A 16,484-nucleotide genomic window follows, 5' to 3' on the forward strand; every position below is an offset into this window, starting at 1 on the left:
CTATACCAGTGTGTGTTCTTTAGCTATACCAGTGTGTGTTCTTTAGCTATACCAGTGTGTGTTCTTTAGCTATACCAGTGTGTGTTCTTTAGATATACCAGTGTGTGTTCTTTAGCTGTACCAGTGTGTGTTCTTTAGCTATACCAGTGTGTGTTCTTTAGCTATACCAGTGTGTGTTCTTTAGCTATACCAGTGTGTGTTCTTTAGCTATACCAGTGTGTGTTCTTTAGCTATACCATTGTGTGTTCTTTAGCTGTACCAGTGTGTGTTCTTTAGCTATACCAGTGTGTGATCTTTAGCTATACCAGACCAGTGTGTGCCCACTTTTTTCTCTTTCAAAGACTACCTTTCAGATTATTCTGAACATAATGTTTACTGAGCATATACTATATATATATATCATATTTTATATTAGTATATCATACTTATTGATATATAATTAGTATAGTATATGAACGTTTATTAGTGTGTGTCAATAAAAAAGTGGAAATATGAGTACCTTGTACTCCATTTAATTGAACCTTTTGGGGATTTTTTCAATTCCTACTTTTGATATACATGTTTACTTAATAATATGTTAGTATATATTATATTTATAAAACATACTTACTCTGCACTTGGCTTTCAGCAGCAGTCAGCCTGGTTTCTATGGTGGTCAGCTGAACAAGATGAGCTGAAATCAGTACATTAGCATTAAGTCAGTCATATACAGTAAATACTCATGCACTTTCACTGTTGAGTGAGTAAGCTTTCCATTATGGATTATATGGATCAACTGTACAGTAAATTACATCATCAAAAAAGTTATCTATTCTCTGAGATCAATTATAGTAATTAAAGGAGTAGTTCACCCAAAATGTGACTTAATTACACACCCCATGGAGATTTCTGAGGGGCCCTCCTTTTCCCAACTTGATGATTTGATTGGCTGATCACCCCATAGTGATGATTTGATTGGCTGAGCAAAGTACATATTGAGGATAAAATGTTTCCGGCAGAAAAGTGAAGACGCCAAAAGTGAATGACATTTGTGATGATTTGATTGGCTGAGCACGGAATGTGATGTATGATGATAACACTGGTGTGATTTTTTTTTTTTTTAAGTTTTTGTCAAATTCCAATAAGCATATAATGTGATGACCGGCTGAGTTGTGGTCAATTCAAGGCTTTGTGGGGAGTGTAACTGATAAGTAGTTTTTGGGTGAACTACTAATTAACCCCCAAAGTGCCTTTTCAACACTACACATACTTGCATTCACTGAACACCATCTGGATCAAATTACCTTCACTTTCTTCCTTCAAGTCTGCAACATGGACCTCACTGGTACTGAGTCTGGTTTGGAGTTCTGCAACATGGACCTCACTGGTACTGAGTCTGGTTTGGAGGTCTGCAACATGGACCTGGAGGTCTTTCACGAGGCTCTCGCTAGCACTCAATTTGGCAGCCATTACTGAAAAATATCACAGACACAGAGCAACATTATGTTAAACTATGAAACATTTTAAACACATTTCATCCTGTATATACCTTTACAACCTCTTCCAGCTCATTGTGAGCATTCTAACCTGTCATGAACATCTTCTGTTCCTTGGCTTCTTCCTCGCTGGCTGCCACCCTGGTCTCCATGTTCCTCATCTTCTCTTGTTGCACCACCACCATGCCTCTCAACTCTATCATCGCATCCCATATTTCATGTGTGAAGAGGGAACCTGGTTCGGCATCGCTCTGTCTCTCGCTGACCGGTCCACTCTCCCCCGGAGCCCCAGCAGCCCCAGACAGACAGAACAGTAAAACAAGCAAAGCCACACAGCCCTTCATCCTGAAGCAGAGTCACTGTATGTCATGATATCGTGCAGCTGCTTCTTATATCCTCTCCCTGCTCGTCCACCAACACTAGACACGTCACCGTGCCCAGTGAAAAGTTAGTGTACGGGACAGCAAATGGTGTCAAGGACCCACCTGAGAACTACAACATGTGCTTTGATAAGACATGAATTAATGTCCTAATTTTACCCGCAAGAGAGCGGCTGTGAAAATCTTTAATGTAATCAGCTGTTGTTATTTTTAAAGAGTAATAGTGTTGTGTCATGGTGTGGTGTTCGTGTTCCCCATGAGTTTAAAATGTGCCTTGAGATATTATAGAACTGAAATGATCAATTAAAATAGATTATTTCTCCACCAGACATAAAGCACAATGTCTCTGTCTCTGTCTAAAGGTGTTTGTGCACGCGTGTGTGTGTGCTCATAATTGTCAGTTTACTGAAAATCATTAATTATTCGGGAAGGAAAGTCATCAGTGATGAAAGAGGAATGTTGTTTGATAGATAAATACCAGTATACCACTAAGACAAGTTATTATATAATGCAACAGTATAAGTTCATTTATATAATGCAAAACATTTAATACAATAGTATGATGGATAGCCACTATAACACGAGACAAGTTTCGGGTTTTAGGGTTCTGAACCAATTCATTGTCAGTGAAAACACTATGAACTGATTCAATATTAATATAAACATTTAATACGAACAAGAAAACCAGTTTAAAATGGAAAGTGTACCTATGCTGAGATGTGATGCTGGTACAGTAGGTGCAATAGTTTCTCCTACAATCATTACGATTTCATGTTATAATGTTGTCTTTGATACAATATTACAATGTCAACCAAACACCAACAATTAAAATAGTATTCAGTCTTGTTTAGTTGTTAAATTTAAGGCTTCAACAGAAATGTTACTTTATAGCACCTTTTGTCATATTAACGGTATCTAAATATGTAAATATTTCCCCCAAAGATACAGTTTATCCCAAGGAAAACTGGGGAGAATATTTGTTTCCATTTAGGACTTTTATACTTGGTGTTTAACTACTTAAATGCCAGAATTCCTATTCTGGGGGGAACATTCACCACAAATAGCAGATCTACAAGCTCACAACACGTCACGTTTTAGTGAGGCTGAACCCACATTAGTCTGGTCCTAAGTATAGAAGCAGTGCTACTCAACCTGCGGCCCGGGGGCCTCATGCGGCCCCTGCTTAATGTACCTGCGGCCCGTCATGGTCATACTGTACTGTATGAAGAGAATTAGTTTATATTTTCATTGTTTTGAACCAGATTGTAGGGATAGTATTCTTTGTTCCAAGAGGAAGTGATATGGCCTGATGATGTCAGCTGAGTGTTAACCACTTGTTTATTTATTCACCTGTGATAATCTGTTCATTATAATGTTCTCTTCACATGTTGTGAATGAAGACTCATTTTGTAACTTCATCATTAATCACAATGTTTTTGTTCATTGAGGTTTGACCTTAGAGATGGAAATTTGTTCTTACTCTGTGTTTCCTAATTTTTTTGACTATAGTCGTGTAGTCTGTTACAAAATAAAATTGTAAACATTTAAAAATAAAACTGACATGTTTAGCTTGCTGCCCTTGGACTTTTGGAATGTTGCTGAGTGGCCCCTGATCCATCTTAAGTTGAGTAGCCCTGACAAAGTGGTTAAACTGAAGTGACATTGATACGTTCCAAATAAATGATCACAGTATTCTGACACAGACCTGGACTTGCGTCACGGAGCCCTAGGGCAGGGGTAGGCAACCTTAGGCATGGTGCCAACACTGGCACAGGGGAGGGTGGTCACTGGCACAGGGGAGGGTGGTCACTGACACACTGGCACAGGGGAGGGTGGTCACTGGCACAGGGGAGGGTCATGAGCCAAAATTCCCAAATTGCGCGTTATGCATCCAAAGGGTGGGCAATTTTATTTTCGATTTTCTGACTAGCTGTACATCTCTACTTTATAGTTTGGCATGATAACCATTGCAAACTCGTAGCTTAGTGGTGGTTATCATGCGTTGAATATGTGGACCCCTATATTGTCACCATCAAAATGTCCTAACAAATATATGGATAACTTTTGAACCTTAACTTGTGTCAAGACTAATGAAACCACTTTTCTGCATAATTAAAACATGGGAAATTGTTTGGAATGGTTATTGTACTTGTTCAAAACTTCTATATATGCTTAAATGGCATTTTAATGCAATATTTCCATCCCAAATATGATGATTTTGAAAAAAGCTAGTAAATATACCCATTTTAAAAGTGTATGCTGAGACCCAACATGTTTCTAATGGCAATAGAAAGCTGCCCATCGTTCTAAGCTTCGATTTGAGTGGTAACATGTGGTTGTACCTCCTGACATACTGTCAGAAATGTGATAAGTGATGACATGAGCCAGCGTCCCAAACAGACAGAAACCCCTTCCATGCTAGCCTCATCATGGCCTCATAGACAATTTTGTGAAGCCTGACAGCACGGTTGTACCTGCGCCCTTCCATCACAGCTGTGATGGAGCCTTCTGCAATGACACCAGACTCCACACACAGGTCACGGAGGCCAGCATCCTGAAACCTCTTCCCAATGGTCGATAGGAAGTTGCAGATGGTATGGAACGCTCCCATCCTCAATATGATGTTACTGAACTTCTCATGTTTCCAAATGATTTCTGTGGCCTTGGCGTAGAGAGCTTGGTCAAAGACACAGACAATCTCATTCAGTTCCAAGGTCTCCATGATGTTCAGAGTTTGGGTGAGGATTTCATTGACAGTCGACATATCAGTAGCTGGGGCATTGATTGTTGGTAGGTAGCCCACAGTGTCCTGGACGACTTGTATGTCAGTGCGGATGAGGATGTTAAATCCAGTCCAACTGCTGATAGTTTGGTCGTCTGGGTTTGACATCCTGGTGAGCAGCCAGATCAAGTTTTTCACCCTGGCATCCTGGATTTGTTTCCCTGCGTCCGCATCTAGGCTGACTATGGCTGGAGGACCCACTCTCTGACCAGAGTTGTAAATGGGGAATGATGATGTTGTTGGAGAGATGCTCCGCTTCCTAGACTTCCCAATTGTATTCATTTCATCTCGTGGCATTGGTCCAATCATTCTGGGCTGTACGGCAATGCCATTTACTCTATGTGAAGTGCCCCCTCCACTGGTTGTCTCCTCCAAGCGGTCTATATTATCCCAGGCAAGGGTGGTGAAGACTCCTTTGCAGAGGTTGCTTGGCAATGCGACACTCATCTGGGATTGCTCCAGCTTTTGAAGACACAGTGCCGTGTCTATCTGCTCAACTTGTGTGTATGAAACACCGTGGCCCAGTCGATTCAGCACACAAATCAGTTCTGTATTCCCTGTGAGAGACTTGACCGCAAAGGGCAGCATGATGTGCTTTGGTGGTTTGGTCTTGCCACCAGTGACGGCATACACAAGATCACTGCCCAGGGAGTTGGTGAGTCGTTCAACTCTTTGAGATGGTATCTCAAAGAGTTGAACGACTCACCAACTCCCTGGCACTGTGTCTTCAAAAGCTGGAGCAATCCCAGATGAGTGTCGCATTGCCAAGCAACCTCTGCAAAGGAGTCTTCACCACCCTTGCCTGGGATAATATAGACCGCTTGGAGGAGACAACCAGTGGAGGGGGCACTTCACATAGAGTAAATGGCATTGCCGTACAGCCCAGAATGATTGGACCAATGCCACGAGATGAAATTAATACAATTGGAAAGTCTAGGAAGCGGAGCATCTCTCCAACAACATCATCATTCCCAATTTACAACTCTGGTCAGAGAGTGGGTCCTCCAGCCATAGTCAGCCTAGATGCGGACGCAGGGAAACAAATCCAGGATGCCAGGGTGAAAAACTTGATCTGGCTGCTCACCAGGATGTCAAACCCAGACGACCAAACTATCAGCAGTTGGACTGGATTTAACATCCTCATCCGCACTGACATACAAGTCGTCCAGGACACTGTGGGCTACCTACCAACAATCAATGCCCCAGCTACTGATATGTCGACTGTCAATGAAATCCTCACCCAAACTCTGAACATCATGGAGACCTTGGAACTGAACGAGATTGTCTGTGTCTTTGACCAAGCTCTCTACGCCAAGGCCACAGAAATCATTTGGAAACATGAGAAGTTCAGTAACATCATGTTGAAGATGGGAGCGTTCCATACCATCTGCAACTTCCTATCGACCATTGGGAAGAGGTTTCAGGATGCTGGCCTCCGTGACCTGTGTGTGGAGTCTGGTGTCATTGCAGAAGGCTCCATCACAGCTGTGATGGAAGGGCGCAGGTACAACCGTGCTGTCAGGCTTCACAAAATTGTCTATGAGGCCATGATGAGGCTAGCATGGAAGGGGTTTGTTTGGGACGCTGGCTCATGTCATCACTTATCACATTTCTGACATTATGTCAGGAGGTACAACCACATGTTACCACTCAAATCGAAGCTTAGAACGATGGGCAGCTTTCTATTGCCATTAGAAACATGTTGGGTCTCAGCATACACTTTTAAAATGGGTATATTTACTAGCTTTTTTCAAAATCATCATATTTGGGATGGAAATATTGCATTAAAATGCCATTTAAGCATATATAGAAGTTTTGAACAAGTACAATAACCATTCCAAACAATTTCCCATGTTTTAATTATGTAGAAAAGTGGTTTCATTAGTCTTGACACAAGTTAAGGTTCAAAAGTTATCCATATATTTGTTAGGACATTTTGATGGTGACAATACAGGGGTCCACATATTCAACGCATGATAACCACCACTAAGCTACGAGTTTGCAATGGTTATCATGCCAAACTATAAAGTAGAGATGTACAGCTAGTCAGAAAATCGAAAATAAAATTGCCCACCCTTTGGATGCATAACGCGCAATTTGGGAATTTTGGCTCATGGCCTACCTCCATGTGTTTATCAGCGGTCTGGAGAACAACAACTACTGCCGTAATCCAGTCCGTCTCATGAAGCCATGGTGTTACACCACTGACCCACAGGAACGCTCTGAGTCCTGTGAGATCCCCAGATGTGTTCCAGGTAACGTTGACCACTGAATGTTCATCACAATGATTTGATTCATTACTTTTGAATTACTCCCTTATTCTCTATATTCCATATTACTGACTCAATACTGACTGTATGTTCTTACTGACTCTAATTAATTTTAATAATAATAATAATATTATTAATAATAATAATTCCTCACCAACATGTGTGCAAAGTGTGTGTGTGTGTGTGTGTGTGTGTGTGTGTGTGTGTGTGTGTGTGTGTGTGTGTGTGTGTGTGTGTGTGTGTGTGTGTGTGTGTGTGTGTGTGTGTGTGTGTGTGTGTGTGTGTGTGTGTGTGTGTGTGTGTGTGTGTGTGTGTGTGTGTGGGGGGGGGGGGTGTGTGTGTGTCTCTGTGTGTGTGTGTGTGTGTGTGTGTGTGTGTGATGTGCCGGATGCAATCATGTGCAGGATAGGCCTGCACATGATTGAAATGTTGAAAATAGAAAAGACTAACAACCTTGTTGTTTCTATTCAGGCCAAGCTTGGTACCAGCGGCACCAATACCTGGGTCAGCATGCTCCAATCTGATGGAGCTCTTTTCAAGAGCAGCACCGCATGCCTTCAGGAGGTACCAAGCGGTACAAGCTTTGAGGGCTTCCTGGGACCTGACTACATGACTGCCATGAACTCCCTCAGGCAGGATACATACATTTTTCACAATCTTCCAAAGCCAATGTAACGCCCAGGATTCAAAACCGGGTCTCCCACGTAGAAAGCCAACATCTTAATCACTAAGCCAAAGGCAATTCCCCATGACTTGGGGGAGATATTACACTTTTAGGTCATCAGGCTGAGGTTGCTATACTCACCCCACTTTTGACCTCCTCCCCCGATCCGGGGTCACGGCACCAATGTAACGCCCGGGAATCGAACCCGCGTCTTCTGTGTGGGAAGCCAATGACCCGGGGAAGTTATTAGACTTTTAGGCCATCAGGCTGAGGTTGTGAGTCACTCTGCTACACTCACACCTTGTAGTGTTGTTGGTCAAATTAAAAACAGCATAATAAATAAATACATAAATATATAAATACATAAATACATACTGTACATACATACATAAAAACATTACACAACTGTATGTGTAGTATAAGAGGAGGGCTAAAAAAAGCAATGGTTCAAAAACTGCTGTAAAAAAAATTGTAAGTAAATCAGGTGGAAAATAGATAATGCACAGACAAATGCACAATGTATAATAATAATACATTTTATTTATAACGCACTTTACATTTGAAACAAATCTCAAAGTGCTAATGCTAGTCTAAATTATATTTTCTCCTAAATTATATTTTCTCCTTGTGCACCAGATCTGGAGAAATCATGCACCTTCCATTCCTGCCAGCAGAAATACTAGTGGAGATCCCAGAGGAAAAAAAGACAAAACCTGTGGCTCAACCTGACCATCTACACTGGACCCCAGTTTGTTTTAATTGGTTCATAATAGTGGTTCCCAAACTGTGGTGCGTGCACCCCTTGTGGTGTGCGAGCGCCTTCCATGGGGTGCTCGACAAGAAAAGGCTAATGGTGGTGCTATGGTTTTATTTTAAATATATTAAAATTGCCAAATATGGCAAGTACTATATATGCAGAATATAGCCCATGCTGCATATGCCATATTCGTGCATGTGGATTAATAGGAAACATGTCTCTAGATTTCCATGTGGGGGGTGCGTCACCTAGGTCGGGAGGTAACAGGGGGTGCATGGCCAAAAAGGTTTGGGAACCATTGGTTTATATGAATAAAACCGTTGTCTACTTTGAATAATTTTTCTATACAACCATGCTGTACACTACTCTACATACTGACATTGACCAGATACTGACATAATACTGACATGATACTACCATGATACTGAGTATGATTTTCAAGGTTGTACTTTATTGTTTATCTTGTGTAATCTTGTGTATCAGACGACATGATACTGACTATGATGCTTTATTTTCAAAAAGTAGAAATTATAATGACCCTATTTTTTGTACCATCTGATAGAGGTCTGATAGACACCTTTAATATCATATAGGTAACTGCCAGGTGTTGGAGGGGCTAGCGCCCCTCAAAAATGCAACTATCAATACAAGCAACTACTGCCCAAAATTGGGCTCACCAGAGTGGATTGAGATTGAAAACACTGACCTCTGGTGGTGACTATTGTCCATTACAATCAGTGATGCCATAATTGCGGTGGCTTTGTTTATTGTTGTGCATGATGGCTGGCTTGCTAGAAAGACTGCTACACGAAGTGGAAGTGGGGTCTTGCCCTGGGACCCTCATTGGGGGGGGTGATGATTACAAATGGTCCCTTAAGGCTTAAGGGTAAGGGTAACTCTAAGTCAAAGTGTCAAGTGGGTCAAGTTTGAGAACCACTGCTAGCCTAAAGTAAACAAAACGGTCTCCGAGGCTATAGCCTACTTAAGGTTAGGCAATGGAGCCTGCATTAGAATCATTAACACCTGTTTCCAAAGTCTGTTACAAGTAAAAGTCAGGAATAAAAAATGTACTTGAGTAAAAGTACAAAAATATTGGCATAAAAATAGAAAGTAGGTACTCATTATTAAGTTTTCAAATGTTTTAAAATCTTTTAAAAATAGCAGATCTACAAGCTCACAATGTGTCACATCTCGTTCTTTTCTTAAGCAAAAGCATCAATACTGAAACTTACAAGTAGAAGTCCGTTAATCAACATTGACTTGAGTAAAAGTACAAAGATATTGGTATCAAGAGTACTTAAAGTACCCAATATGCAGAATGTCTTTTTTCAAATTGAAATTTGAAAATAGACGAGCGATCTACAAGTTCACAATGCACACAAAGGACGACCTTTCTTTCAGTCGCATGGTGTGTGAAGTGTGATGATGTTGCTTCTTCGGTCTTGTGAAATCTCGCAGGACAGAATACTGCAGTGAAAAGCAAATCCCATGAAGAGGCTGAAACAAGACACTGAACCTTAACCAACCCTTAACCGCTCTTGATGGGCATGTTGGTGCCTTATGGTTGCTTCTGTTCTGCCATCCGTGTGTGAATGTGTACGTGTGAATGTAATGCACTTTGGAACAAGAGACTATTTAACATGACCAAGTGGTCACAGTGTTCTGCAATGTCGAATGTGGTGTAAGGAATAATATTATTTACTCTTCACCGCACAAGCACATATCTGCTCAAGTGCTCATGTTACTGAATATCTCTTTTTTTTTAGATTAGATTCAATTTATTGTCACTGCACATAGTATGCAAATACTTTGACAATGAAATGAAGAGTGGCGTCTAGCCAGAGTGCAATACAGTAATGCAGTAAGTAAATGAGAGAATAAATGCAGAAAATGTACAGTATGTACAGTACAGTACTCTTGTCTCGTTACAGGCATGTGCTATTAGAACAAGTAATTCAAGATTGAGTTCTCTCCTTTGCTGTGAAAGCAATGGAGAGAACTGTAAATTACCTTGAGGCACTATGTCTTACTGGAAGAATGCATTCCTATAAGCAGCTCGGGGACTTCCCATAAGTCTGACATCCCGTTAAGGCGTCATTTGAGGTTCGGGGGGGGGGGGGGTCCTAATGTCGGCTCTTTGGTGCTACTGAAAATTTCTGACGAGCCAAAATCATTTCGGCACTACAGCACCGAAACAGCTGTAAAATAGGAGTATGAATCGGCCCTAAGGCCACCAAACTATAACATGACGTCACGAGCCGAGGTGAAGAGCAAACCACCGCTCCAGCCCTTTTCTCAGTTTTTACTCACCACTGCTCAATGTTATTTCAGCTCTGGTGGTCACCTCACCACCGGAGCGGTGGTCACCTCACCACCGAACATCCAGACTATGAATGAGCCTTTAGTCCAACCTAAGAGGTTAAGACTGAGGTTAGGGTTTGGGTCGGGATAGTGTTCGTATAATTGGTCGGACTAACGGGACTACGGGAGGTCGTATGCTTGCTTATGTATCAGAGTAGCTCACAACAACAACGTCGTATGTCTTCTGCATTCTATTTTATCGCAGTGGTGTGCTGTGCTGGGGAGGTGGCATCAAGGCCTGGGAGCTGAACAAGCTCAATAAAACCATAAAGAAGGCCAGCTCTGTTGCTGGCCTCCGAATGGAAGGTCTGCAGTCAGTCAGTAGTCGCAGATAGGAGGATTTAGGGACACACTTAATGCCATGGTGGGTGAGCACCTTCAGCCTAAGGCTCACTATTCCCCCCAACATGCATACAGACAGAGGTACAGACTCTCTTGGCTTGACCAACTGCCATCAGGCTGTAAAATGCAAATGTATAAGAACTCTCTCCCTCAATGCATATGTTCTTATGTTGGCCCTGGTCTTGTGTGTTAATGTCCACCTGTGTCTGTTGTGTTTCTGTTTTCTAGTAGTTTATTTATTTATCTTGTCACATTATGCTGCTATAACTGCTATAATTTTCCTTTGGGTATTAATAACGTATATCTCATCTAATCATCATCAACCTCAGCCTGATACAGTATATCTCCCCCGAGCCATGGGGAATTCCCCTTGCCTTAGTATGTGGGAGAGCCAGGTTGGAATGCCGGGTGCCGGTACATTGGTGCTGTGATGAACCCGGTCAGGGTCTAAAAGGGAGTTCTAAAAGGGGGTTGTAGCAGAGTGGCTCTTCACAACCTCAGAACGATGACCTAAAAGTGTAAGATTGATTGATTACTCTCCAATGTGGGTGGCTGCTGCAGAACTATACTATAACTTTTCCAAATATTTAACTTATACATTGTATGATTCGATTATATAAGTGGGGGGGGTTTTGTGAAGAAAGATGAAGTGAAGTGAGGAAAGAGGTTGCAAAAAGTACAGTGATGCTAAAAAGCATAACAAAAAGCCCTAAGGGCTTGTTTCCATTGTGGTCCTATGTATTCAATTCATTAAAGGCTGTGATTGCACTGTAACCTTGCCCAGATTAGATGATGGACGGCTGACGTCCAAGAGATGACACCCACTGGTCACATGGTGTCAGAGAACCATATCTGAAACTCCAAAGGTTTGTTGGCAAATGCGGCAGTAGAGCGTTCTTCCGGGTGCTTAATTCAAAACGCCACTGAGCAACTGATAAAAGTAATTGTTCGAAAAGTAATTGAACAGTATAGTCACCAGATCAAAGGACAGGTGTTCTCAATGAAGAATCTCTCACAGGTTAAAATAGAGTTTGAAATTATGGGTTATGGCTAAAATGAATATGAATCTAAATACTGAAACAACAACTTAAAACCTGTTTGGGGTGTTCACATAAGCCTGAGTAGAATTGTATGAAATGTTATACCTTATAAGCCTACCCTCTGTGGGTTCTTCATTCCTGTCACACTGTTTCCGAGCATTCTAAACCTGCTGTGCCAACTCATCTGCATTCTGCAGGTATACAGAAGGACATACCAATAATTTTTTGGTATGTCCTTGTGACAGTTCCAGAGACGATAAGGATCAAACTAATTTGATTATCAACCTGTGAAACTAGAAGTGGTTTCAGTGGAACTCGTCGTTTCAAACGCGACTTGGCAGCTAAAATAACAGAGAATAACAGATACAGAATAACATATATCTTGAGGAAGTGTTGCATAGGGCGTGAAAGGATTCATTGGATATCATCTATTGTGAAACTTAAGTGAGCACGGTGTCTCAATATTCAGATAAGATTGGCAAGTCTTAATGGTTATATTATAATATAGATATTTTTTTTTAATATTTTTTTTTGCGGCTTACGCCTTTTATTGGTTTTTTGAAGGGACAGACAGTAGGCTGACAGGAAACGGGAGGCCGTGTCGGGCTCGGGAGTCGAACCCGCGGCACACTGCGACTGGATTACCAGTCGGGTGCCCAGACGGTTACGCCACCGCCTGGGCCATATTATAATATTTTGTCCTCTTTACTTTTTGAGGGCATTTCCTACTGTGCGTTAAATGTAGAATTTGCCTTCTGCATTTACCCATCCTAACGGGGGGGTTCAAGGGGGTCCCCAGCTGAACTTGTTCATACAGCATCATCATTATTTGTTTATTCATACTCTGGCTTTTCAAAAATAGCAGATATGCAAGCTCAGAGCACGCCACTTTGTGCCGTGCTGCAAGTTTGTACATCTGCAATTTTTAAAAAGTATTATTATTTTTAACACAAATCTTCTCTCCGGGGGTCCCACAAAACATTTTCAGATGATGGTTCGTGGCCACTGGCCAAATACATAAAACCAAAGTGCAGTAGCCAACAGAAACTAAATTTTTGGACAAACTGACATATTTGTGTATAAAGAAAGGTCAAATTAGCCTTTGTGATTTTGGCGGGATAAACAATTACCTTAAGAACATACCATATTTGAAATTAGTGTAAGATCAGTGTCATTTGGCTAACCAGTTGAAACACTTTTAAAACAATTATCGGCCATTTCCTTTTCCCCTATTGGCTTTGTAGGGCAAACTGCTTTTCATTGTCAAGTCGATCTCAACCTGAGAAGGATTACGAATATTTGGAATTCTTTAGTCTGTAACTTTCCACGATGGGGAAAAATTGTTGTTATTTTCTTCCTTGACAGACTAGGCTGCCCAGCCCACATGCACACGGATGTTTCCCTATAAAAGCAGATGGAGTCAACACCACACCTCCACCTGTCTTCTGTTCTAACCTGGAGACTGCCAACTGATCAACATGCTTCTCCGCCTGTTCTTGCTGCTGGGAACCACTGGTAAACATCATTCCTTAACCTCTTGAGCCCCGCATTGCCACCTCTGAACAGCGCTCAGCGGGTCAATGGAGACCCAATTGGTCTCCGGTTCCAACTCCGATGTTGCGGATTTACCACCTTTACCCCCCTGGGGTTTAAGAGGTTTTAAATACTATTGTTATTATTATATTTAGTGTTTTCGTAAATTAAAGCACTACTTGAAAATAGCAGATCTACAAGCTCACAATGCGTTGCGCTGCGAAATATACAAATGAAATATACAAGAAAACCACTTAAATTAAACTTTTAGCTCACATGTTCCATCGCGACGTGAGCTTATAGATCTGCCATTTCCACTATATTCTTTATTTACGTAAATGTATATATCATGGACGATTATGCAAACAATATTTGCGCTTATCTCAAATAATTGCGATTAGGTGATTATCTAAGGATTGTGACAGGTCTATTTGTACTTTGGCCGTTTCGAAATGAGCAGATTTACAATTTCACAAGGTGTTGTGAAGCGTGTCCATGCCATTGATGCCAAGATGCAGGGACAGCAGGGTTAACCACCCTCAGGGCTCTGTACTAGGATACTAGTGATCTTTTCAACGTGTCGATTGGCTATTTTCTGCGAAAGCTTTCCCCACAGCCACAATACGAAAGCTGGTGTTTAATTAAGTGGTTAAAGTTGTTAACCACTTAAACCCTGTGTAGGACTTTGTTGGAGCGGTGTAACTAGGGGTCTAAAAACTAAGCCTGCTCTTTTCTTTCCATCGACACCAAATTTCTTCGATGAAAATAGGCGGTTTCAGCGATCGGCTACTTTCGGCGGGTGTTTACGATGCTTCCAGTACAAAATAAATAATATAACTTATCATTTCCTTGTCCTAGGCTATATGTAACACCCGGGAATCGTACCTGGGTCTCCAGCAGGTTGAGGCTGTGAGCCAACAAGATCTGGGTCACATATGGCACCATTGTAACACCTGGGAATCGTATCCGGGTCTATATCCCATTGGCTTAGTGGTTAAAGATGTTTAACATCTTTATCCTTTTCCACAGCATATACGTCTGCATGTGTGGAAGATTTTCTGGGTTGGTGCATAGGATGCGGTATTACTCCAGATTTTCGAGGTAACTGGAAGTGGATCTGGGCTCCAGGCATCAGATGGTGTGTGAAATCCAGCCAGGAATACTCAAAATGTACATCCCTAGCCGAGACGGACTCGACCTTCTCCTGTGTACAAAAACTAAACACTCTTGAATGCATCGAGGCAATTAAGGTGAGAAGAGAGTGTTAAAGAGTGTTTAAACTGTAATCCACAACTGACAACTTATATCTTTATTTTATTTTATTTTTTTGTACCGGCGGATAGGTCGGCCAGTCGTTTGATATGTCGGCCGGTCCGTGGATAGGTCGGCTGGTCGTTTGATATGTCGGCCGGTCCGTGGATAGGTCGGCTGATCGTTTGATATGTCGGCCGGTCCGTGGATAGGTCGGCTGGTCGTTTGATATGTCGGCCGGTCCGTGGATAGGTCGGCCGGTCCGTGGATAGGTCGGCCGGCCGGTCGTTTTTATTTATTTTTTTAATTATTATTTTTTTGTACCGGCCCATCGATAGGTCTGCGGGTCGTTTGATATGTCGGCCGGTCGTTTGATATGTCGGCCGGTCCGTGGATATGTCGGCCATTCGGCCATTTCTCAACCGTTTTGGATAACCCTTGGAATCGTGTCGCCCCCGACACGATTTTTAAAAACCGGCCGACCTATCCACGGACCGGCCGACCTATTGTACTGGCCGACGGGCCGGCCGGTACAAATGGATTCTGCCCTTGCTGGATTTAACTCCAAAACGACTGGCAATGTTAAGAGAAAGCTACCAGGCCTCTGCAAAAATCTGCAAATATTTAGCAGCAACATGTTTTTGACAGAACGGTAAAGCAGATGCCATCACTCTGGATGGAGGAGACATCTACACAGCTGGAATGACTAATTACAACCTGCACCCCATTATTGCTGAGGACTATGGCCCAGGTAAGAGGATCTATCTATCTATTTATCCTAATTATGGATAGTTTGTTCTTTCTTCTCTCTCTCTCTCTCTCTCTCTCTCTCTCTCTCTCTCTCTCTCTCTCTCTCTCTCTCTCTCTTTGTTGCATGAATTATCACTTTAACCACTTAAGGGGCACTATGTAATATTAATATTTTTTATTTCTTTATATATGTCTTTTTATTGGGTTTTTTTCCCTCCCATGTGGGGTCCTTGTTCATGTCAACATATACATTTGTTAATACATAGGAATATGCACCCTTCATTTTCCTCCCGTCCACCCACTATGCCCACCCACTCTTCCCCAATGCAGAGACAATACTGGAGAAGGGAAAGAATACAAAAATACAAAAAAGAAAAAAGAAGTAAATAAATTAAAAGAGAGGGGGGAGGGGAAAGAGAAGAAAGGAGGAAAGGAGGGGGGGGGGGGGGGGGACCACCTGTGTGTGCGCGCAGCCACCAGTTTACACGACGCACGTACAATGCATAGGCCTATGCGTTCACCATTATGTAACTATTTTTTTATGAATAAAATAAAATCTTGTCCAATCCAAGAGCATGTTAATACAATATAGGGTATGCGTGTGACATCATCATAGCCGGAAGTTATGCAGGAAACCCATATATAGCCCATATACATTCCAAACAGAAAAGTCCTATCTGATTATATTAAACGACATTAAACTTACTTTGCCACTTGATTTGCCACTCTCTGTATGCATACACATACCCTCTATTCATGGTTGTATTTTGTTTCACTGCTCTTCCATTGAGATATTTTAGATCATGTCAAAGGCACACTGTTAAAATTGAAGGTCAAAGATCATGTCTCACCTATAGACACAGGATCTGACAGGAATTC

The 16,484-nt window shown here is 41.9% G+C and overlaps 1 protein-coding gene across 1 annotated transcript in view; it reads left to right on the forward strand.

Annotated features, from left to right (window-relative positions):
- Nucleotides 1–5,314: 5,314 nt before the first annotated feature.
- Nucleotides 5,315–16,484, forward strand: part of LOC310877788 (serotransferrin-like) — a gene marked incomplete at its 5' end in the record, with an annotated part of 24,133 nt that continues 12,963 nt past the window's right edge. The window contains 6 exons of the mRNA XM_083791736.1: nt 5,315–6,207; nt 6,777–6,892; nt 7,347–7,539; nt 10,895–10,995; nt 14,634–14,854; nt 15,504–15,606. Coding sequence (XP_083647862.1) covers nt 5,315–6,207; nt 6,777–6,892; nt 7,347–7,539; nt 10,895–10,995; nt 14,634–14,854; nt 15,504–15,606 — 1,627 coding nt within the window. The remainder of the gene's footprint in view (nt 6,208–6,776; nt 6,893–7,346; nt 7,540–10,894; nt 10,996–14,633; nt 14,855–15,503; nt 15,607–16,484) is intronic.

This window comes from Protomyctophum parallelum (assembly GCF_964188405.1).
Source record: "Protomyctophum parallelum genome assembly, chromosome: 20".
In the NCBI taxonomy this organism is placed as follows: Eukaryota; Metazoa; Chordata; class Actinopteri; order Myctophiformes; family Myctophidae; genus Protomyctophum; species Protomyctophum parallelum.